General features: G+C 33.2%; 2 protein-coding genes across 3 annotated transcripts; both read left to right on the top strand.

Annotated features, from left to right (window-relative positions):
• Window positions 1-216: 216 nt before the first annotated feature.
• Window positions 217-5,949, top strand: LOC118046220 (proline-rich receptor-like protein kinase PERK15). Of its 2 annotated transcripts, none has more exons than XM_035055032.2 (9): window positions 217-750; window positions 1,076-1,588; window positions 2,282-2,368; window positions 2,468-2,538; window positions 3,365-3,441; window positions 3,628-3,775; window positions 4,268-4,426; window positions 4,808-5,131; window positions 5,640-5,949. In XM_035055032.2, exons 1-8 carry the CDS (start codon window positions 414-416, stop codon window positions 5,129-5,131), a joined length of 1,716 nt encoding a protein of 571 aa, XP_034910923.1. In that variant the 5' UTR covers window positions 217-413; the 3' UTR covers window positions 5,640-5,949. The 2 variants fall into 2 exon arrangements, 1 of the variants encoding a protein (XP_034910923.1); XR_004687131.2 differs by having other exon boundaries at window positions 219-750; window positions 4,808-5,348.
• Window positions 5,950-9,736: 3,787 nt separating this feature from the next.
• Window positions 9,737-12,252, top strand: LOC118046221 (ras-related protein Rab7). Its single transcript, XM_035055034.2, has 7 exons — window positions 9,737-9,925; window positions 10,016-10,042; window positions 10,125-10,224; window positions 11,121-11,267; window positions 11,353-11,433; window positions 11,598-11,743; window positions 11,988-12,252. The coding sequence occupies exons 1-7, from the start codon at window positions 9,873-9,875 to the stop codon at window positions 12,055-12,057; spliced, it is 624 nt and encodes a 207-aa protein (XP_034910925.1). The 5' UTR covers window positions 9,737-9,872; the 3' UTR covers window positions 12,058-12,252.
• Window positions 12,253-25,239: the final 12,987 nt, after the last annotated feature.

Here is a 25,239-nt window from a genome sequence, read left to right as displayed (position 1 = left end):
ATTTATTTTATTTTTATTTTTATATGGGAGCTTAAAAATAGATTACAAGTTACAACAGATAAAACAGAACCAATATTTTTATAGATCTAAAAACTGAATTTTAAACTTTCTTTTTTATCTAAAAAACCTAGAAAATGTATTAAGCAACTTAATGAACCCATTCATTACAAAAATCCAATAAAACCATTCTAGAATCTAAAATCAGTCCAAAACTAAAAGCTTACTAAGACCAAATTTATTTTTATTAGGAATTGATTACAAAGACAAGTAATTCAGTGAGATCCACTCATTACGTCTTCTTCTCTGCTTCGCTAGCTCAGCAACCCATTGTTGACAAAAAGAAACTTCTAAGCTGCTTTACCACTCCTCTCTTTCACAATACAAAATACCACTCGCCCGAAACATTACGGACGATGTCGTCTCCGTCTCCGGGAGATTCTCCGTTCCCTTTCAACTCCACCCCTCCGCCGACAGTATCTAACTTCACATCTCCGCCTCCGCCTGACACAACCAACCAAACTGCTTCTCAGGCACCTCCACCGACGAGCTCGAATGGTACTCTAACGCCGCCGGCATATCCTAGTGGATCTCCGGGGCCGTCCCCGCCGGTACTGTCGGCGTTGATAGTAGGAGTAGTGTTAGGTGTGCTGGCTGGTGTGGGTTTTTCTGTTTGTGTGTACCGGAGGAAGAAAAGGAAGGAAGCGCAGAGATTGTTGCTCGCTGGCCAACCTTTGCAAGTAGCTAGCAAAGGTTTGTTTTGGTTTCTATTGACTTTGAATTGCATACAATGTGCATCTGTGCTTGGATTCTTGATTTGTTTCGTTTTTTGTTGTCCGATTCCAATCGATCGCTTTATACAATTTCATTTATGGTTTTGTTTGGATTCGCGCTTAAACGTTAAAGACTTGTGTTATTCAATGTGATTTGTAGAGATGGCTGATACAATCGAATGCATAAAACTGTCATCCCTTCTAATTTTTCCAGCAATTTATTTTTTATGTTTGTTGAACTGCTCAAGCCACTCTTGTCAATTACTTTGCTTTTTATGTTTCTATGCTCTTTTTAATGCCTCCAGATGATGATTGGCAGCAAAATACTGCTCCCCCTCCGGACAATAAAATGATGATGTGGCCGAAGCTCACTCATCCGCAAGGAACTCCTCCGAGTAACCATCTGCCACCAATGCCTGGTATTTTTGCTGAACATCCTTCGACAAGCAGCAGCATGGGCTCTGATAAGCAATTTCCACCATCAACTCCTGGAATTGCTCTTGGATATTCACAGAGCACTTTCCCGTATGAAGAACTAGCCATGGCCACTGATAATTTCTCCGAAGCCAACCTCCTTGGTCAGGGTGGTTTTGGCTATGTTCACAAGGGAATCCTTGCTAATGGTACGGTGGTTGCAATTAAGCAGCTTAAATCTGGGAGTGGACAGGGGGAGCGTGAATTTCGGGCCGAGATTGAGATTATTAGCCGTGTCCATCATCGACATCTTGTTTCATTATTTGGTTACTGCATCGCTGGAGCCCAAAGAATGCTTGTTTATGAGTTTGTACCCAACTACACCTTGGAATTTCATTTACATGGTGAGTCCTTTTTTTAAAATTATTATTAAAATTTCCTTATTACTAAGAGCTCCAAGATATAAAGCCTGCAAAAAGAAAATCAACGTCAAAATCCATCTGCCATTCTAATGCTTATTTTCTTAGTTCACTAAAAAATTCACATCCGTGTCTGAGTCCTTTTTTTTAAATTATTATTAAAATTTCCTTATTACTAAGAGCTCCAAGATATAAAGCCTGCAAAAAGAAAATCAACGTCAAAATCCATCTGCCATTCTAATGCTTATTTTCTTAGTTCACTAAAAAATTCACATCCGTGTCTGCTTGTGAAAATATATGGATGTAAAATTCTGGGTGGTTTCCTGTTCCACGTTTCCTCTCTCACACCTGTAGTTAAGAAAAAGCATCAGTACTCCATTTTATTTTATTGACGTTGTCTATTGGCACAGAAGGGAATTTGAGTCAGCTCCGGAGCAGTTGGGGGAGGGACATGGACTAATTTTAATTTTCTGAAAATAATAAAGGGGGGAAAAGTGTAACAAAACGAATGTCAAAGTGATTCTTTATCATTTAATGGAATCAACTCTGTGTTGGCCTTAATAGAAGTTCAAAATATATGGTGTAAGAGTAACGGTAGAGTGAAGAGTGATTTAAGAACAAACTTTTCATGCTAAAATATGGTATCATCGTCTAACCATAAGATATAGTACATATCAGAGAATGGGAGACCAACCATGAACTGGTCAACAACAATGAAGATTGCAGTTGGCGCTGCAAAAGGATTGGCATATCTGCATGAAGACTGTTAGTATTTTTTCCTGCTACATTTAGCTTGTCCATTTTTCACGTTTAAGCTGTTTATCTCTTAGTTCCCATCACTTTTTGTGGTAAAATATGTTTCAGGCCAGCCTAAAATCATACATCGAGATATCAAGGCTTCTAATATTCTTATTGATCATAGCTTTGAAGCAAAGGTAGGGTTTGTGTCATTTAAAATGTTTTTGTAATGAGTTTTGGTCATTTTTTTTTTGATAAACTTGGATTTTTTTTCCAGTGCCCACCAAATTGACTTTTGAAGTTAAATCCCAAATATCAATGAACACGATCTTAATTTGCTTGCTTGCCCTCCCTTCCTGACGCTGACAATTGACAAAAGGTCATGTGTTATTCTAGACTTCAAAGGAGTTTTGGATATCTCGTTCATACAAGTTTTTGAACATAATTTCTTTAAAATGGAGTATTAGAATTGAAAAATGGTGTCATTATGGTAGTGATGTGGTGCAATCAATGAGTGAAAGCAACGCAACACCCCAGAGAACAACTCTCCGAAAACTCATTTTATTTGATCGATCAATATTCATAGTGTAGCATGACTTGAGTGACTAGTTAGGGTTCTTAATTGTACACATCAAAGAAAGTAAAAATACAAAAACCAAGTCCTAATAGGAGTAGAAGCTCAAAACATAGAAAAATCTAAACCAAATAGGATAGCTTGAAATGTACAGTAATTGTAAATATTTGAAATAAAATTCTTCAGCTTATCATAAAATCTAGAATACAAAGCTACAATTCCTTAATACTCACATACCAAGTACCAATTTATTCTTTCTTCATTCTCCTCAAGGTCGAACTGTGACTGAAAATATTACAAATTTATGTTTTACAAAAGTTTGTGAAAACTCGTGGCCCTTGATTCAGATTGCTGTGTAAAACTATACGGGTTAACATTATTTATTCTATTCAGTTTCTTTGATGTTAAATTATATAATTGATGAGTATACCTGGATTCTTTTTGTTCAGGTTGCTGATTTTGGACTTGCCAAACATTCTTTAGATACAGAAACTCATGTCTCAACTCGAGTGATGGGAACTTTTGGGTAAGATGAGCTTGTCATATTACTGGTGAATAGTTAAGATTGTGCAATGTAATCTAGTTTGGAAAAAAATTAAAAACAAAAGAGTAGACAGTGTGGGTTTCTCTTCCATCACCTCTTCCCCTCTGCTTTTCATTTACTATGGGAAAATTACTTGAACAATTTCTAAATGCACCATTCCAATTGCAGTTATATGGCACCAGAGTATGCATCCTCTGGGAAGCTTACAGCGAAGTCAGATGTCTATTCCTTTGGTGTTGTGCTTCTAGAGTTGATTAGTGGGCGTCGGCCTGTTGATAGAACTCGATCCTTTATTGATGATAGCATAGTTGATTGGGTATGTATTTGTTCCTCAGCGTAGCTTATAACAGTACAAAATTATCAAATTAATCATAGTATCCCAAGTGAGAATTCATTGTTTGTAATTTGGCAATGTTAAGGATCGAATGACAAATCACCCCCTCCCCCTAAAACTAAAAACATGTTGATATCCAGGTTGAATTTCAGTGTTTTGCAGACTTTAACTTGCTTATGACAATGCATATTTACTATGTATATATGTTGGTGATTGGTGAAAAGATTAGTATAGCCCATGTTATTTTTTGCAATAGGGGTAGAGGTATCCAATTGCTGGTCACTGGGATTGAGTTGAATCCTATCTTCATGGCAATTGAGATCTTTTCATGCACTGGATGCATTTGTTCTTGTATCATTTTCTTTTAGTGGTATTCTTAAGTTAAATTATTAAGACATTTAGGTAATGAACATACAAGTTAAATATTGAAAAGGGATTGTTATGCAAAAATAACACTCTTTCATGAATAACCAGGCAAGGCCTTTGCTCAAACAAGCTCTAGAAGATGGCAACTTTGATGCTGTTGTTGACCCAAAACTGCAGGACTATGATTCTAATGAAATGATCCGAATGATTTGTTGTGCTGCAGCTTGTGTACGTCATTTGGGACGGTTTCGGCCGCGAATGAGCCAGGTAATTCCACAAGCGCTGAGTATACTGCTTTTGATCGTGAATAGGTGTGTTTGCCTTATTCATTCCTTATTGATTCAAAGTTGAATAGCTTCAATTCTTCCAATGAAGTTTTGCATAAACTAGTCAATGTCTTTTCTTTAATGATCTGGGCACCATAAACTTTTTTCTGAATTGTTTGTTGAAGCACTTAAAACTCGTATCCAATATTTTAGAAGATATCAAGTGTTCCAAATTTCCAGTTTTGGTTGGAATTGTGATATATAAATATATGAGATATTGCAAGTTTGACTTTCACCAGAACCAATACTGTTTGGAATCTAAAATATTGGAACTACACTCTATATGCTGGTATGTAACCCTTCTGCATTTTGTGCAAAGCAGATAGTTCGAGCTCTGGAAGGAAATTTGCCCCTTGGTGAACTGAATGAGGGGATCACTCCTGGGCTTAGCATGGTATACAGTTCTGCAAGCTCAGATTATACCAATCGCCAATACGAGGAGGACATGAAGAAATTCAGAAAGTTAGCACTAGAAAGTCCTGAGCATGATAGCAGAGTGAACCCACTAGCAAGTACAAGCAGCCAAGAGTGCACTGAACCCACCAGCGAGTCTGGTCGGAATCCATTCCTCTCAAGCACAGAAGGCCAACAGACTAAACCAGAGATGGATTCACCAAGAAAGGAGGAAAACATCAAAGATAACTAGGTAAGCTCTTAAACAGCTGACTACATCACTTTCCTTGGTTTGTCAAAAGTCATGCCTACTCTGGACAAACCACAATTTTGTCGCCAAAATGTGGTTGATGGATGAGGTAGATAGAGGCTACAAAGGTTCAAATTTCATGCGCAAAGTTGAACTCAAATTCCATGGTTTAACTGCATTGGCCTCGTGGGTTCATTTTTCTGGACAATAAACAGGACAGGTGAAACCACTACCGTTACTGTTCTTTATATTTGATTACTCCCTTTACCTGCTTGTTTGTATATTCATAGAGCATGTGGAATTTTATTGGATGCCATCTAGCTAGCTCCTTTTTTGGCCAGGAGATAGCAAATTAATTAAATTAAATTAATCTATCATTTCGACTTCTTTCCTTGTTTCTTCTTAATACCTTAATCAATTCACATAATCCCTTTCCCTTCATAAACTTAAGGTGGCTTACAGCTACGAACAGAAGCAGCAAACTTATGCACTCTTTCCTTGTCAATTCCAGGGCAGCAAACCGACCTGTTCTTGAAACAACAGATGGCCTTCTGTTTTTGCTCAAGTTAAGCCCAAACCCACCAGCAAGTAGGAATCTGAGCGAAGCAACGGAAGAATATTCTGCATGAAAGAAAACCAAAACCAAAATCAAAATCAAAATCAAAAGAACCATTGAAGAAGTTCAAAGTTCTTATTAGTCACCAAAGAAAATAGAACAAACCATTCATATGATGGAAGGAAATCAGTTTTGGCATATCAAGAAATCTCAACCATTCCTACTTTAAAAATATACGTAAGAGTGCGAGTAAGATTCGTTTTCACTTTGAATATTTAGCTTGGTTTTGTACTCCGTGAATAAAGATGAGGGAGGTTTGAGTGTGACGAAAACAATTTTAAGAAAACAATTAAGAAACAAGTTAAATTAAAATATTAAAATTAGTTAAAAGAACAAATTTTGATCTAAGTCAACATTCACCATCGAGGTTTTTACAACTGATCATTAATGAAAATATATATGTATTTATACTTTTAATATTTACCATTAGAATTATTTTTCTATCTTTCTTTAGTTGCGATCAATTAGAAAACAATCAATCTAATTAACCCTAACTACTAAACAACCAAAGACAAGCACTAAAAATATAATCTAGTAGGATCCTTAAGAATTAGAGAGATTGATGAAGTTAAACAACACAAGCACAAGCGATTGCATTTAATTTAGTTGAATATTATTTCTAAAATTTACTTATTTTTAACGCAACAAATCATTAATCTTAGTTGCTTAACAAATTAAAGAGATCAAACAATTACAGATATGATATTTAATCTGGCAATAGATTGCAACAAATAATAAACTAGCAGGCCTCCCAATAACTAAACAAGACAACCATGAAAATAGACAGAACATTCAATACTCAAAGTATAAATTGAGAAATGAAAACAAATTAGATCTCATAGTTTTATTGATTCCGAGGCTTTCATTTTCTTTGACCAAATAAAAATTTAGTTACATAGTATCATGATGAAAACTCAAAGGAGAAAAAAAAATAGAGAAAAAAGAAGAGAGTAGTATGATCTAATGCCTTCCTTTTCTCTTTTACATGTTTCCCTCCTTTTTAAAAGCCTACAAAATCTTCTAAAAATACTCTTAATATTATCCTTCATTAATAACCATCAAATTTGAATATTTAATGAAATTATTAAATAATAAAAGAAAGTCCTAATATGATAACGAAAGTAATGTCTTTAGCTGTAATGCATGCACCAAATGTAAAAGCTTCCAAAAATAAATCACATCATATTAGATTTGTAAGCCAAAAAATGTTCTAGCATGTTAAAAGTACAAATACAGGGATTTTATGCCCAACTTTAACTTCGATAAGTATCTCTCAAAACTCAAAAAATGAAAGTTATATAGATGTTTCTAGGGTTGTATACATTTTTAATAATTTCAATTAGAGCTTGGATGAGAGAGTTATGATTAGATTATAAAGCTATGTCAAAATTGTCTAGAATCATCCAATTAACTTTGTTTTGCCCCTAACGTCTCCATTTGAATCATAAATTAAAATATAAAAATAATGAGTGCATTTAGACATAAAATAAGTATAAAATACTAAAAATTATATAAAAAAAAATATGACATTTTGAATCATCTTAATACAAGCTCGGATGAGAGAGTTATGACTACATTACAAAGTTATGTCAAAACTATTTAAAATCGTCCAATTAACTTCATTTTGCCCTTAACATCTCTATTTGTATCCTAAATCAAAATATAAAAGAAATGAGTACATTTAGACTTCAAATAAATATAAAATACTAAACATCATATGAAACAAATATGACATCTTGCATTCTCATCACCAACATCCAAGTTTAATAGGCCCAAACCCCACAAAGGCCCAAAACCTCCCTCAAAGATCAAAAAAACATTCTCATGGGCTCGACTACCATGCCCAAGCCCAAACCTCTATCAAGGTGCACATGCTCGAGTATGGTAGCCTAAGCTTATATTGAGAGTACACCTGAGCTCAGGCATGGATGCTCAAGCCCACCATCTGGGTGCACGCCTAGCTAGTGCTAGGGGTGCAGCCCAGCACCCCTGTGGGCTCAGGCTACCATGCCCCAGTCCAATGTAGTTGAGTCCAAGCATCGCTTCTAGACTCATTTTCACTTCTAATGGGATCGAGCAACACATCATTTAAAAATGTTTTAGGACACCATGCATGTCCCATAATATTGTATATTGATCTCATATGTATTATTTTGAGTAGAATACAATACAAAATATCATAAAGGTGAAATTATATTTTAGCCTCTCCTCTCCACAAAAAGACAAGACTCATGGGTTATAAACACACCATGAATTATTCAATCTCAAGGTTTACAATTTTTTCATTCTTAACATTTTCAATACATATATTTTCAAAGTCTATCTCTCTAAAATATCATCACACTTTCTCTTTTTTTAAAGTTATTAGTTTAAGCATCTAAGAGTCTCTACATCCATCAAACAAGACCTTTTGCAAATAACAACTACCAAACATCTAGCCTTTCCATATGAAGCCACCGGATATCTTGGCTAGGGAGAATAAATCATATTGCTTGAACTAAGAAATCAACATATTATTCAATACATCAACCTTATTCTTAAGCATCTTGAATTTTGGAACTCATAACTAATAAAAAAAAGGAGTGACATGGCTATTCATACTAATGAACTGGAGATGCCAAATTCAAATAATGGTGGCGACAAAAAACAGTAAAGTAGTAGCATACTTATTTATAGAAAACTAATAGATAACATTAACAATCAATCAGTCTGTGACAAATTCAACACAAAGACACAAGGCATAACGTGCACTGCAACAACATGCATGATCAAATTCACAAAACATTACTTGCTAAAACTACCATCAATTTTTTAAAATACTTTTCATTTAAAAATACATTAAAATGATATTTTTTTTCTTTAGTTTTTTTTTTAATTTTTGACATTAGCACATCAAAATCATTAGAAAACACTAAAAAAATTATATCAATTTAATACACACACACACACACACACACACACACATATATATATATATATATATATATATATATATATTTTAATTTAAAAACATTTTAAAAACGTTTTCAGATATAGTTTCGTAAGTAAAAATAAATGGTGCCTAAATTGACAAGAACTGTCCATAAAACACTTTTGAGTTTATAATTTGACTAAGAAGATAAAATTTTAATCTGGGTTGATTTTTCTTATGGTTTTATTTTCATTTGTTTTCAATTTGAAGTTTTTATTTATTTATTTTGAGTTTTGAAAAAATAACAATTTGCTTTTTAATGAAAAGAGAGATTTCATCAACATGAGTAAAGAAAACAACACCTTAACAAAAGAAATCGTGTGATAGATTAATAGATTTTGGGTTCCATTTTTGTTTGAAAAATAAAATTGAGAAAGAGAGAATAATATCGCTTGAATAGAGAGAAAACAATCGGTAATTTATTAATTTAATTATTTTATTATATTTAAAGATTTTTTGTTCATCTAAAGTATAATTTCTTGAGCTAAAAGATATTAAACGTAATTTTTCTAATAATAATAATAATAATAATAATAGTAATAAAAAAAATGGATGGAATAAGATAAACATTCAATAACGTTACGTTCCTAATAGAAACTATGCTGCTACAAAACCGGCGTTCTTGATAATGACAACACTACCGCTTATATTATCTTATTGTGGCCCTCATCCATTCTAATAGTAATAGATAATAGATATAATACAATTCTATTTTATTGAATAATAACACGGGATATTCTGGGAATCAGGAAATTCAACAAGGCGGCTGCCGGCTGGCATCTTGCTGCCGCGAAGATCGATAGGATGGCATTCGGTGGGTGGATAATGATTTAAATTATATTTTATAATTTTATTTAATAATTTAAAATTTTAATTAAATTAATTTTATAATAAAATATTATAATTTTAATAATTAAGTGGTTAGGATTTTGAAATTTATTATATCTTAATATATTATTTAATAATTTAAAATTTAAAATTGAAATAATTTTTAATATATTAGACCAAACAAAATTAATTACATTTTCTAAATTTCTCCTCCCTCTAATTCAAGCCTCTCTCTCTCTCTCTCCTGAAAACAAACCATAATTTTCTGAACTAAAAAAAGAAAAAGAAAAACAGAATTGCCTTCTCAAAAAAGGTTCCTTGAAGAATCAATGGCTACTCGTAGACGCATGCTCTTGAAGGTTATAATTCTCGGTGACAGCGGGTACTCTTAATCACTTTTCTCTCGCCTTATATATATATATTTGATTTTTTCTTTGGCTAATGTGATTTTTGTTTTTGATAATTTATGCAGGGTAGGCAAGACATCACTAATGAATCAGTATTACTCTTCAGAAATCTTCTTAAGATTTTTTGTTTTTCATTTGGATTTGTTTTTCAATAATGGGCGTGGGTTTGTTTAGGTTTGTGAATCGAAGGTTCAGTAATCAATACAAGGCGACGATAGGAGCTGACTTCTTAACCAAAGAAGTCTATTTTGAGGATAGATTGTTCACATTGCAGGTCCCAAACACGATTTCTTTTCTATTTTTTGAATTTTGATCTCTGTATGTATTATAATTTGTTGTCTCCTGGTTTGTTTGTTTATTTATTGTTGTTAGATCATTGATTATATTATATATTTATTTCCAAATTTGTGTTATTAAGCTGAGGGTTCAGCTAATTGTGGATAATTATTACTTGTAGCTATTATTAATTGTTTCAAGCTATTAGTTCAGAATTTATAACTAGTTTAAAATGTTTCTTACGTGAATATGCAAGCAACCGGTTTAGACTTTAGATAGAAACATGGCATGGAAGGAATTAGGTAGTAGAAAGCATGAAACTTGAAGAACATTGCCTGTTGGTGGATGTGTTTTGCATGCAAGTGTTTCAGTTTCGTGCGTGCTTGCAATTTCAAATAGTATGTTGAAGCCAGTATTCAGAAAGGAGAAGAGGACACCTAGAAGAGGATGTTTGATGTACTGGGAGAACAAGAACGAGAACGATTTAATAGGTTGCATCCTGTATTTAGATGGTTGAAGGGCAATATAGAAAGAAGTGAGATCCAATAGTTTGTTGGCTATAATTGTGCTTTGAGGTATCAGGACCAAATTTTCTGCTGATGTGATTGCTTAAACAAATTCATGGTTTGAAGCTCCAGTCCAAACTCTTAGCTGAGTGGTTGTCATAATGATGGTAGGAGGGAGGGAAAAAAATGTCAGACAGTTAATTTGAAAGAGAGTTTTAGTAAAAAAAAACTATAGGTTCTTTTGACCTCAGATGATAATCAATATTCAGGGACATGATATTTTACTGCAAGTCCTCCCATAAGTCAATCATGGCATGACTTAAGAGTGGAAATACTTGGTCGTGCAATCGAAATAACTTTGTTGTTTGCCTTGATACTATATGTGCAGATATGGGATACTGCAGGACAAGAGAGGTTTCAAAGTCTTGGAGTGGCTTTCTACCGTGGTGCAGACTGTTGTGTTCTTGTGCATGATGTGAATGTCATGAAGTCATTTGAGAATCTTAATAATTGGCGAGAAGAGTTTCTGATTCAGGTGGTTATTTGCTAATTGGCTGGACAGATTTTTCATAGTTCATAAACAATCTCTGAAGATCATATTTTGTGGTATTAATCTGCAGGCTAGCCCATCCGACCCTGAAAACTTCCCATTTGTTGTGGTGGGGAACAAGATAGATGTTGATGGAGGCAATAGTCGAGTGGTAAGATGATCTTTCCTTTTCATGACTCGTGTGTTTTTCCTCATGTTTGAGAAAATTTCATAAAATATGTAACCTCGTAATGTTGTTGAGCGGCAAAATACAACTCTCTTATGTAGACCTCTAGGAAAAAAGATTCCTTATTGACATCAATTTATCAACTGTAGGTTTCTGAGAAGAAAGCGAAGGCATGGTGCGCTGCTAAGGGAAACATACCTTACTTTGAGACATCTGCAAAAGAAGGCTTCAATGTGGACGCTGCATTTCAGTCTATAGCCAAAAATGCGCTTAAGAATGAACCTGAAGAAGAAATGTAAGTGTAAAAGAAGTCCACTGCACTTGACAGCCACTTTCCGATGAACTGTCTTTCACTTGATAAAATTTTTTCTGCTGAAGCCAAGTAATTTTGAAGCAATACTTGCTTTATTACCCTATTACATTCTTGTCACAAGGGAAAAATCCAAGGAATCAGATTGCAACTTTTTATCAACTTAACCAATCATACTTGTCATGAAATGCTAACTAATTGTGTTGTATTTGTTTGTTGATGATGAAAGATACCTTCCTGACACCATTGATGTTGCCGGTGGAGGGCGACAACAAACGTCCACCGGGTGCGAATGTTAAAAGAACTTCCAGACCAGCTCTGTTTATTTCCATTAGCAGCACAAGTGTCATCACTACGTTATCTTTGCATCGTAAAAGTGGCTCTGAAAGCATAATTGTATTTCGTCTTGACGTGTCCTTGTATTTGTATTCAATCTTGTAATCACAATCCATTTGGATTTCTATACATCATATCATCTGCACTTAGTACAACAACTCTGCTCCCTCGATGACATATAATTGGATCTATTTTTTTTTTTTTTTTTTTAAATTATGAATATTCAGGCCAACTTAAACCTATTTCAACTATGTAAATCAACTTTACTATTTATATACAAGTTTTAAATGGAAGCATAATTTCTTGAACTCATTTGCTAACTTGAAATTAGAGATTTTTAAAAGTAATAAAAATATTATTTTATTATATTTTTTAAAAAATATATTTTAAAAAGTTATTGTTATCACTGTTGCAAACACCCCTTTTATTTTATGGAAGCCACTAAAAAAGGCACAAGATTATAGGCCAGATCCTTCTTCCTCGTCTGGAAGACGCAGGCATCAAGGACTTTGCCCTTCCACCTGACTTATCAAAGAAGCCTTCCTTGAAGGAACAACTATCGTCGCACCTTCATTTTATTTACTAGGTTTTATTTATTTTTGTTTTTAAAAAGTATTTTTTTAAAAAAATTAATTTTTATTTTATTTTTTTACTTTAAATTAATATTTTTTTTTGATATTTTTAAATTATTTTGATATAATAATATCAAAAATAATTTTTTTAAAAAAATATTATTTTAATGTTTTTCAGAGTAAAATATGTTTTAAAAAACAACCATAACATCACTTTCAAATAACCTAAAAAATATCCAAGGATTGCATCCAAGATCCCTGGATTGAGCAGGCTAGTGATGCTTCTGACAAACTTAGTGTGCCGCGGGTTCCGGGAGCCTTGGATATGTTGGCGGGAGTAGAGGTGGGAAAGGAGACGCTAAGGTCATGTATGGTTGAGAAAGGCAATGGTGTGGTGGATGATGGCGGAGATAAGGTAGTCATGGGTGGTGGTTATGCGGAGGAGAAAGAGAACAAGATGAGTGGTTGTTTGGGTGATGAATAAAAAAGAAAGAAGAGAATGGAAATGAGGAGAGGTGAGGGGCCAATTTTGACCGAAGGTTTTTGTGAAAGAAGAAAAAGTTTATCCTGTTTTTACTTTGGATTTTGGTAGTAGTCTAATTTTGTAAGAAAATAAATGTTAGTGTGGGAAGAATAGCAATTTGTAAATTTCAAATTTTGAGTTTTCCTCTTTCAAAAAATACGTGGATTGTATTTTTTAAATTAATATTTTTAATGTTTTTTTTAATCATTTTAATATATTATCAAATCAAAAACATTTAAAAAAAATATTTGACTGTAGTGCCAAGCACCACTCTCTTTATTTTGGTAGCAGGTCAGAAATGTCTGGCATGAGTGGAAATCACTCTTATGTTTCTTTAGTGTTGCATTTTCGATCTGGGCTTCTTTCATCATGATCTTATCCAGTTTACGATTTGATTCCATTCATTGAACCAATAATTCCGACGAGCTTCATCACCTCACGAATGCTTTTTGTAGAGTTTGAAGATGACCCAAATCCTTCATTTCAAACTGTCTAGCTAACTCTGTCTTCAAAACTGAAATACCATCAATGTCATCACCAGTAATAATCATGTCATCAACATATAAAGATTGAATGATACGACCTGCATCAGTGCACTTGATAAAAAGAGCAGAATCATGACTGCTAGAAACAAAGCCAAGAGACGAGATCACAATAGAGAATTTCTCAAACCAAGCACGGGGTGCTTGTTTGAGACCATATAATGCTTTCTTAAGCTTACAAACATATTCAGAGTCATGTGAAATACCAGGAGGGGGTGCCATATAAACTTCTTCTTGAAGATCTCCATTCAAGAAGGCATTTTTAACATCAAGCTGAGAAATATGCCATTGACGAATCAAAGCTACAATAACAAGAGTATGAATAGTACTCATTTTTGCAACCGGGGAAAATGTCTCCTCATAGTCCATACCATACTGTTAAGAGTATCCTTTTGCAACCAACCTAGCTTTGTATCGCTCAAGAGACCCATCAAAATTAGTCTTGATCTTATACACTCAACGACAACCAACAACACTTTTACCATGAGGTAGAGGAACCAGATCCCAAGTATCTGTCTTATACAAAGCATAAAGTTCCTCATCCATAGTTTGCTGCCAAAACGGATCAAGAATTGCCTCTTTATAGGAAAAGGGCTCAAAGAGACAATGAATAGAAGCTAAAAAGGAAGTAAATGATGAAGAATAACAAGAATAAGCAAAATCTGGTAGTTTTGTAGACTTACGAATACGGATGGACTGACGTGGAGGTTGATCCACAATCTTAGATGAAGCTTGAGGGGCTGTAGATGAGAATGGAGCTTCAGGTGTGCCAGAGAGTAAAGTACCAGTACCTGCAGAGTTATGAGTACTAATTGATCGAACATGGGGAGAGATATCATTATCAGAATCCTCAGAAAACGGATCTATACTAATAACATCAGATTTAGTCAAGTTATGAGTAGTGGATGAAATAGAAAAGAAAGGTATATGCTCAAGGAAGACAACATGACGAGACACATAAAGTTTCTGAGTTATTGGATCAAAACAACGATAACCCTTTTTACCTTCACCATAGCCTAGAAAAACACAAATAGCGGATCGAGAGGATAACTTACTTCGTTCTACATGAGGATGAAGAACGAAACAAGTACAACCAAAGACTCTAAATGAGGAATAATCAGGAACATACCCATATAACTTTTCAAAATGAGATAAACCCGAACTATGAGAAGATGGAATTGTATTAATTAAACTTACAGCAGTAAGAACAATTTCTCCCCAAAACTCACTAGGAACAAAGGCAGACAACAAGAGAGAACGAGTAGTTTCAACAATGTGCCTATGTTTTCTTTCAGCAACACCATTTTGCTCAGGAGTATCTGTACAAGAAGTTTGGTGGATAGTTCCATCTAAGGCATGCAATTGGAAAATTTTATTAGAGGTGTATTCTCCACCCAAATCACACCTAAAACATTTAATCACAGCAGAATATTGAGTTTTGATAAGAGCTCAAAAAGCTGCATATATCTCAAAGAATTCAGAACGATGTTTCATTAAATAAACCCAATAATAACGGGTATGATCATCAATAAAAGAGATATAATATCGAGACCCTCCTTTTGTGGCAACAGGAGAAGGTCCCCATACATCAGAATGAATTAAATCAAATGGTGAAGAAGAAATAAAAATACTTCGATTAAAAGGTAAGGCGGAAAATTTTGCCAATTTACATCCATTACAATAAGAAATGTCACAAGTTTTCGAATTTTCTAAAGCTCCTGTGGATGCCAAAAATCTCAAACGAGAAGATGAAACATGACCTAGACGGGAATGCCATAAATAAAAACTAAAAGATAAAAGACTCAAACGAAAGGAAGACAAATCAACGGTAGTAGTAGCAGTGGCAGCAGCAGCAACTGACACTTTTAACTCATCCAAAATATATAGTTCATTCTCTCTATAACCTGTTCCAATCAGCTTCTGAGACCGCAGATCCTGTGTACAACAAAACAAACCAGAAAACATGACTAAATAATCATCAGAATCACATATTTGACCAACAGACGCAAGATTTAATTTGAGTTTTGGAATAAGATAAATATTAGGGAGAGACAAGTGAGGTGTGACAACAGAACCAACACCTACTAAGGGTGTAGGAGTGCCATCAACAGTCATAACAGGAATGGAGGACAAAGGGGACACAAAGGTAAAAGATGAGGAATCTAAAGACATGTGATGAGAAGCACCAGAATCCAAGACCCATTTAGAGTGTGACGTACCTGAGGAACTATGAGGCAACTAACCTATGGAAGAAGAAGTGGATATTATTTGTGGCTGCAAGGAGAGAAACTTTTGAAATTGCTCAACCAAAATATTAGGATCAGTAATAGAGCTTGAGGAAGCTACTGTTGCAGTATTGTGGTGTGGTGGTTTATAACCCTGAGGTGGTCTATGAGCATTAAATTGTGACTGATTGCCAGACTTCCAAGCTTGATTGTGCTATCTCAACTTAGGACACTGAGCTTTCCAATGACCTTTCTGCTTACAGAAACTGCACTCATCAAAGCCAACCCTTGTGTAAGGCTTATTCTGATGATTAGAGAATGGTTTAGAAGGCACTGCTAATACTGAATGATTTAAAGCAGAAATAATTCCCTTTTCAGAATAAGACTGAAGACGTATTTCTTCAGCCAATAACTCACTAACAAAAGAATCAATACAAGGCAGTGGAGAACGATGCAGAATTGAACCTCTAAGCCATTCGAAATCACTGCGAAGTGCTGTTAAAAACTGTACCAATCGTTGCTGCTCTCTACGCTCAATATAGACACCACATGCCTTTAATTCTGTCGATTCTGTAAGAGCTAATTGATCCTAAAGATTTGTCATAGTAGAATAGAACTCTTGAATACTCATATTCTTTTAATGAAAAGCTCATATGTCATTCTCTAATTGATATTGTTTTGCAAAATTTGATTGTGTGAATAACCTTTGTAGATGATCCCAAACCTCTTTTGCTGTCTCATACTTCGCCAACTACATACCTATCGAATGCTCAACATAATTGTTGATCCAAGTAATAATCTTTGCATTATTTGCTTCCCATGTATCTATCAAAACAAAATCCCCCTCTTCAATATTCTTAGGTATTATATAAGTTCCACTAACATACCCCCACATTTTCTTACCCTTAAGAAAATTTCGCATTACATAACTCCAATACGAATAGTTCTTCCCATCCAACCTCACACTTACAGACTAAAGCGAATCATCTCTTTCAGTAGCCATAATCAACAGTCACAAAGAACCAGAATGCAAAAGCAGCGGAAAACTAAATACCAATTTGCAGAAACTGAATAAAGATTGTAGAAAACTAAACAAATATCTTCTCAAAATTATACGATTACTCCAAAACACAAAATAAATTTGTAAAAACTGAACGCAAATACCAAATTGCAGAAGCTAAAGGGAAGACGAAATACCAAAATAATTGCAGAAATTGTCGAAATACCAAAATAATTGCAGAAATGATCGAAATACCCAAGTTGGATCCACAAAGCTGTATTTGGGATTAAGTCTCGTTTCATAAAACCAGCTCTGATACCATGTTAAACTTATTGAGATCAAACACAAAAAAGAGGCTACAATTCTGAATAATCTGTATATTATGAATGTATATTCTTAACCTAAATACAAATAAAGTATATATAGGTTAAACTGAAAGTACTATTCTACCCTTAATAAATAAGACTACATAAATATTATTTAACACTTTTATCATGATCTTGTCCAGTTTACGATTTGATTCCATTCATTGAACCAATAATTCCGACGAGCTTCATCACCTCCGAATGCTTTTTGTAGAGTTTGTTTTATTTATGAGATCTGGTTCTTCATAATTTGCTTTTATGGGAAAGTTGTGCTACGAGGATTTAACCTGCAAAATATTTAGTATATCTATCATCTAGATTATGTTTGCAGGTCTCTTTCGAAACCCAGTTTTAATCCCTTGCGTTGTGAATGCTTCAAGCGCTTGACAGGATCTGCTAGAGGATCTTTCAAAGACGCAACCACGAGTGGACGCCATGGCAAGAAGGCACTTCGCCATCATACAAGCTTCCTCTGGGGTATTCCACCGGCCCTGAGTTTCTTGCGGTGCTCCGCCTGGAGGTTAGAGAACATGCGATTGAATCTTATCCCTTTGGTCTGCCATGGTAATTGGTTTTCTACTGGGAATCAACCCTTGGAAGTTGCAGCCAAAAGCTCTGAGATGATGGCAAACCGGTGATGGTGTGAAAAGTTGAAAAAGCATATAGATTTCAGTGGCTGCAATTCTACTTTCGCCAGATATAGCAGGAGCCTTGCCTGAGAAGCTCTTAGTACAGGACGGCCACCATCTTTGTCTGTCATTTTGCTTTCCTGTGAGGCCTGCAATATGTCGTCTTGCATGTAGCTGGGCCATCTGGAATCTTGGATTAATTAAAATGGTAAACGCTAGAAAAACCTCCACTGCCAAAGCCAAGAACATCAAGCTGTCAATTTCTCGGAAACCTTTTGCATTATTGAAAAAGATAATTACTTTAAAATGGTCCATCAAAGCCCAATGTGGGGTTCAATATGATTGGTGGTGCTTGTATGGCATCTTGTGTGAATAATTAGGATTGCTGTATACTCCAATCACGATCTGATGCTATTTTCATCGCGAAACATAACTCACTTTTAGCTGTCATGTTGCCTTTATGTGTATTTGGTGTTTGTTTGAGCACTGTAAAATAAGACTGTTAATTTTGTTCCGTTTCATCATTATTGAAATATTTTATATTAATTTATAAAATAAAACAAAATAAAATAATTTTTATTTTATTTTAAATTTTAATCTGTTCTGGATTTTTTAGCTAAATTTTAGCCGGAATGTTCTGGTTTCATTTTACTTATTCCGTTCTGGTCTTGAAAAACAACTGAATCAAATTGAACCCAATTCAATTTAATTAATTAAACCACCCAAGTATAAAAAAACTCTTTTTCATTACTATTTTCAATAACAATGATATTAATAATAATATTGAAAATTATTATTACTATTTTCATTAACAATGATATTAATTTTTTAAAATTAAGTTCATTAATAATATATATGGTTTATATTTATGTTGTTTTTTTTTTTTTTCATATTTATACTTTGTAGGAATTTGAGTAAAATAAGAAATACTTTAAATCTCATTAGCCTTAATAACATTGACCTAGCTTTATATTTAAAATATTTGTGTTAAAACGTTTTACTTTCATAATATTTTGATATTTTGTTTAAGTTGAATTACTTTAAGTTAAAGATCTATACTTAGAAATATTTTAAATTTTAAATTTATATTTGGTTGATATTGTGTTTGTATTACATAACTTATAATTAATTTATCTTGAATTTGAATTATATTTGTTGAATTATATATATATATAAACAGTACAACCTTGAAACGGCACGGCGAAATACTCTGTAACTGAAACATTCCATTCTAATTGAAAAAATAAAACACTTACTGAAACAAAATTGACAACCTTTCTCTAAAGGGGAGATGCTATTTTAAATATCTAAATTGATAAAATGATATTTTAAATATGGTGTGTGTGTATATTTTATTTTTATTATGTATATTTTAAAAAATATATAATTTAACAGTTTATTTGGAGTATATAAAACAAGTATTGAAGAATCAAAAACAAATTTTTTTCTTGGCATTCCATTTGGCACACCTGTTGGAGTTGCTATTGTGTTCAAATTGCGTTCCCTGGCCGTTGAAGCAATTTTCACCATCAACATGATAGCAACGGATGAATTATATTGATTAAGATTGAATTTAAAGGGATATGACAACTGTTTTGATCCTTTGTCTTTTTAGAAGCTAGAAACTTATTGAACACAAACAAAATGTTTTAATTAAAAAATGCTTTAAAAGGAATGTAATGTATCGCGCGCGGCGCAGCGGGACATTAGGATCAAAAAATCATTATTTAGTTGTTTGGTTTAGAATCATTATGAAACTTAGATAAATTGGTTTTACATGAAATTTTACGATAAGAGATAAATCGTGGTTAGAGATGATATTAACACTCCTAACACACCTTATTTAAAATAAACTATATTATATGGTTTAGATGTGACTTGAAGGTATTGATGGATTCATAATTGATAGTCTGTTTATAACTTGAAACAAAGATTTATACTCATGAATAAATCTAGTATTTTAAATTTATTATGAGCTCGTATACTCAAATAAATTATTGTGGAAAAAAAATCCATATAAGTACCTTAACATGACTCATATTCTAGAAGGCGAAAGGGTTTTCAACAACCCGTATATCATGATGAAAAATATTTTCATTTAAAATTAGTGAATATCCAAAATAATTTTAAAATTTTTCTATTTAACTCTTGGTATTTAATATCAGCCTACTTGTATGTCCAATATTTATATAAAAAATATTGACCATTAATTATAAAACAAAATAGAATTTTTGAAATATGAGTCAAGTTCTTATAGATTCAACATCTTACAATATAAGTTTACAACCCTGATATTAAATAAAATTTTTGAAAAAATTTACGAAAGACCCACAAATAATTTTAAAGTGGTTCTTGAATTTTTTAAGAATTTTTTGGGGTTTGTTTGGAAAAAAACTGTATTTTTATTCTAAGCAAAACTTTTAACATAGGTTTAAAAGTGTGTTTGTCAAACAACCATTTAGGCCAAATATTCCTCAACAAAAAAGTAACCAACCAAATAAAGCCTTAGTACCTGACCTAAAACATATCCAATAGGGCTGACTAGAAAACACTAGTTCAACCTTAAACAAAACAAAAAACCATAGTTTGACTTGAAACTAAAGCAAAACAAACAATTAAACTAAAAACAGATCAAAACTAAAAAAAAACACATAAAAACATAAAAATTTTCTAACAAAAACAAACCAAACACCACGAACATGATGAACATTTAAACAGAAACTCAACAAGCACAAATCATAAAATGGAAGAATTTCCATGCAATCAAGTGCAAGGTTTTGTTCGTAATCATGCATAGATCAAGAATTAAGCATCAATTTTCTTCGATTAATACTAAAAAGTCATGATTTAATCAAAATGTATTTGGACACTCGAAAGAGCCCTAGAATTTAAATGCATGAATATGTATTATTGATGCGTTGTAACCCTAAATTATTTGCTAAAGATAAAAAGCTAACATGTTTGTGTTAAGAATTAACCAAAAACAACTAAAAACACAAGGCTAAGGCAAAGTTCATGCGAAAAACATGAACCCAAAGTCTAGAAAATTTCCAAAAATTAAAGAATGAATGCCATAACCCAGATTTGGCCTTCTAGGCCTTTAAACACATTATTTTTGGTCCTCACAAACCACATTATCAATACCAAGCATAGTTGAATCCAAAGAACTAACAAAAAAATAAAAATTCAAATCATCACAAACATGCATTAAATTTTAACTTCATAACTACAGCCTCAATGACAACTAATAAAAACATCAAATTTTGATTCAAAATTGACTCTTTGAACACCTAAAACCCCAACCATGCTTAGAAACCAAGAACATACACTAACAAAACAAAAAAGACATCAAACACCCATAACCATCTTTTGGAAGAATCCAAAACTACCATTTAAAAATCAATCACAAACATGTTATCCTGACACTTAGTAACATCAATAGCAACTTCAAACAAGATTTAAACAATAAAAACAATATTTTTCTATATTAATCAAAACAAAACTAAAAAAATATCATAACACTAAAACAAATTAAAAAAAAAAACATCCAAAGAGATTTAAACATTAAGAAAAAATGAATAGATCTATCATATAGACTCTACCCTTGAGTTGTTACATGGTTATATCTTCTCTAAGTTTGTTGACTATAGGATATTGTTTTCTTCTTCTCTTTTCCTTCCTTCTTTTCCATTCACTTCTTTTCTTTCCAAATCTTGTTAGACCTTTTATATCAAACTCTTTAACCTTCATAAAAGGGTTTATTAATAGAGTATTTCCCCATGTTTTTCCTTTATCTTTTATCTTTTTTACCTCCTCTGATTTCAAGGGATATTTATAGGGTTTTTTTTAGGTTTTTTGGTAGATTCCTTCAAATATTGATAAAATCTTAGCCCTTTGATCAAAGTGAGAGAGTTCTGGATAAAAGCTAAAAACTGGAAGCTCTTGTACTAAGATAGTTTTGCAATTATGGTTTTGGTTTTAAGGGTACTTGGTGATTTTGCTAGACTTAAAGGGCAATGAACTATTTCTTTCCTTTTGATCTTAAAAAGGAGGTTTTAAAGCCATTGATAAGGACCATTCAAGAAGCTTTAAGTGTGAACTCATGAAAAAATGATGGTTTTTGAAAAATGGATGTCATAGTCAAGGTTGACTACTTTCAAAGCTTCACCATAACAACTGCAATATAAACGTAACTTGAAACCACCTGAAGTTGGTAGAGGAGGTGTGCACTTTTCGTTCAAAAGTGCTAACTCGATTAGCCCATAACTAAAATTATATGGAAAGTTGATCAGGGATAAGATGTTGGACACTTTTATGGAAGAATTAGGGTGTACACGTCTAATTTTATAGGCATGAGGTTTTAGATAAGGTTTTTATTAGTCGATTATAGCCCCTGAGATGGTCGAAAATGCCACATTCATTTGCCTGAACATGCTTACTCAATCATTCAAAATTGCCAAGGAAAGAGATGAATAGCAGGTGAACAACATGTTGTCGAGGTTAAACCCTAGAAATTAGGTTTTTTTTTTAATTTGGGATTCGACCAATTTCAATTTGGTCCTTACTCTTCCAATTCCTTTTATTTACATCCATAATTGTCTCCCAACTTTTAATTGCATGCAAATACACCCCTGCCCAATTCAAATATCAGCCTCAGAGTTTAGCATCTTTTACAGACAAGTCCTTGTTTTCAATTTGTTCAATTTCATCCTTAATTGACCACTAAAATTTTAATTCCTCTTAATGTGGCCCCTTGATTTGATCGATTGTTACCTCCAAAATTATGCACCACTTACAGATTGGTCCATGGTCTTGGAAATCTGCAATCAAGTCCTTGATTGGCCTTCAAACTTTAATTTGTTTTCACCATTAAACCCCTAATTTGACCAACTAAACCTTTCAAAGTTTAATTTCAATCCCCAAACTTCAATTTCTTCCAATTAACACCCAAATTGACTCTAAAATGAGATATTTACGAGGCTCAAAATATGTTTAAAGATTTAAAGATATAGGGTCACTTATTCATCATGATATTTTTTACGCTTCCCACCTTGATTTTATCATTTCAATTGTTTATCTTATTTCAACCATTAACCTAGCTCCTAAGCCTTTTTCAAATACAAAAAGTCAGTATCATCCCTAAATTAATAAATTAAATGAAGGACTCATTTGTACATAATAATAAAACACAAGTTATTTTTCTAAAATTTAATCAGAAATATGAAATATTTATACAAAAAAAAAAGAGAGAAAATATATAGGGTTCTTTATCTATTTGGCTAGCATGAAGATATGAACTATCTACACATAGATAGAAAGACTCTATAAGATTTGATTGTTTCTTGGGATTGGCTTTGGGCCTTTCCTTTACAGCTAAAATGGAAGGTGAAGAAGACCCTTTCCAAGGGGTCTAAGTCGCCAAAAAGATATCATTTAGAAGGAGCTAGAATTATAATTTTGTGTCAAGACTTATGTACCAAGGAACAATCTCAGATAGACAATTTTTATAGGCTATAAGTCTCCCACAAAGTAATGGAGGTGTGTAAAGGTTTCTGTAAATTCATTATAAAACCTCAATGTTTGTAATTTTTTTATTTGAATAGAAAATTTTACTTATCTAAAGGCATCTCTTAGTAATGATGCTCTAGAATCCAATATGCTAGCAAACTTGGGTTTCTAAGCGTTTTGATAATGGATGATCACACGTTCTAATCAATCTCATATTCTCTAGAATTGAGGGCTCAAAGGGTTAGTGCCATAACTTGATTTTCTACAAAATAATCCATTTCGGTGTAATTCAAAGACCCTCCGATGATTAATTTAATGAATGAGCATTTCGGTGTGTATGATCAATATTGAGAATATATTATGAGAGTCAGGATTATGAACCTCATACTTATATTGTTTAAAGAGTATTTATAACATTTGTACATTAACTTTCTTATTTTCCTTTAAAGGGTCGAAAGTCTTTTTTTTTTTTTTTTACATCCATTTATGGAGGGAGTCCTTTACATCAACATTGTCTTCTTACATGATATTAATATTAATATTAATAGGAATACCATGTGCTTTTAAAAGGCTACCCTACATCATTTTGTAAATGACATTAATATCGATGAGATCAACCTTTATAATCAACATTAATATTGATTGATATGTAGCTAGCTTTTAAAGGACTTTTTGCACAGTTGGTGTGTAAGGGGGTGACGATCCTAAATTTCCATATAGTATGTTTGGATTTGGAGTGATCTTAAACCCAAAGGTGTTGAGTATAACGTTAATGATCCTAGATTCTTATATGATATGTTTGGATCTAGAGTGATCCTAGACTTAAAGGTGTAGAGTATAGTGTCTTTCTAAGCCCAAAATCATCAAGGCTTAGTGCACAACTGAGCTTAAGAAAGTTGAGTTCGACATCTCGTCAAGTCCACATGCATTTGGGCCTAGCACTTTGCTAGACCCATATGCGTTTGGACCTAGCATGTGGTTGAGCCCAAAGAAGTTGGGTCTAGCATCTTTCTAGAACTTTTCAATATAAGTTTTGACTTTTGTTGAGCTTTTAAGATATGTCATCCTTCTCTTGGCCTCTCTATCCACGAGCTTTTTGAGTAAATGAATTTTAGTATAAAATACTTTGATCCATTAATAGTTCCCTAAGTCTTTGTGTATTTAATACACAAAGACTTTGGAAATATCTCTTTTATTTAATGCAAGACCTTTTACCTTCCTTATGAGTTTGGTCTATCCAATGTAGAATTGTTGGGATCCTTATGGGTAAATGTTATATCTTCATTAAAAGAGGTCTTCTCGAGGATCCAAATGATGACTTGACTTTATTACAATAATTGAGTAGACTTCTAGAGATCCAAGATGACATGATATGTCATTAATCTAATAGTAAAGGTGATAAATTGCCTTCTTTATAACCCTAAACATTCATCTCTTTCTTTCTTTTACTTTTTGCATTCTTTGTAAGATTGATTAATTGCCTTCAATACGTTTATAAGATTTCTTTGAGTAACTCTTGTATTTTCATCTTACACATTCTTCTTCCTTTTTTTTCTTAGAAAAAATAGACTCTTACAAGAGCAAGTCTAGTCTCATAAGTGAAGGTATTGCTCTTTTTGGTGATAAGTTTCAATCCTTATAAGAAACTAAAAGGACCAATAGAGGACAGGGGTCCATTAGATTAGGCCCTAGGACTGAAGGTAGACCTTTAGTGCAGTTTCCTTGTAAGGGAGGACATAGGTCTCCTTATCAAAAAAGCTCTTCTTCTAATGTTGTGAGAA

This window comes from Populus alba, chromosome 1 (assembly GCF_005239225.2).
Source record: "Populus alba chromosome 1, ASM523922v2, whole genome shotgun sequence".
Taxonomy (NCBI): domain Eukaryota; kingdom Viridiplantae; phylum Streptophyta; class Magnoliopsida; order Malpighiales; family Salicaceae; genus Populus; species Populus alba.
This window is presented reverse-complemented; position numbering and strand designations above follow the sequence as displayed.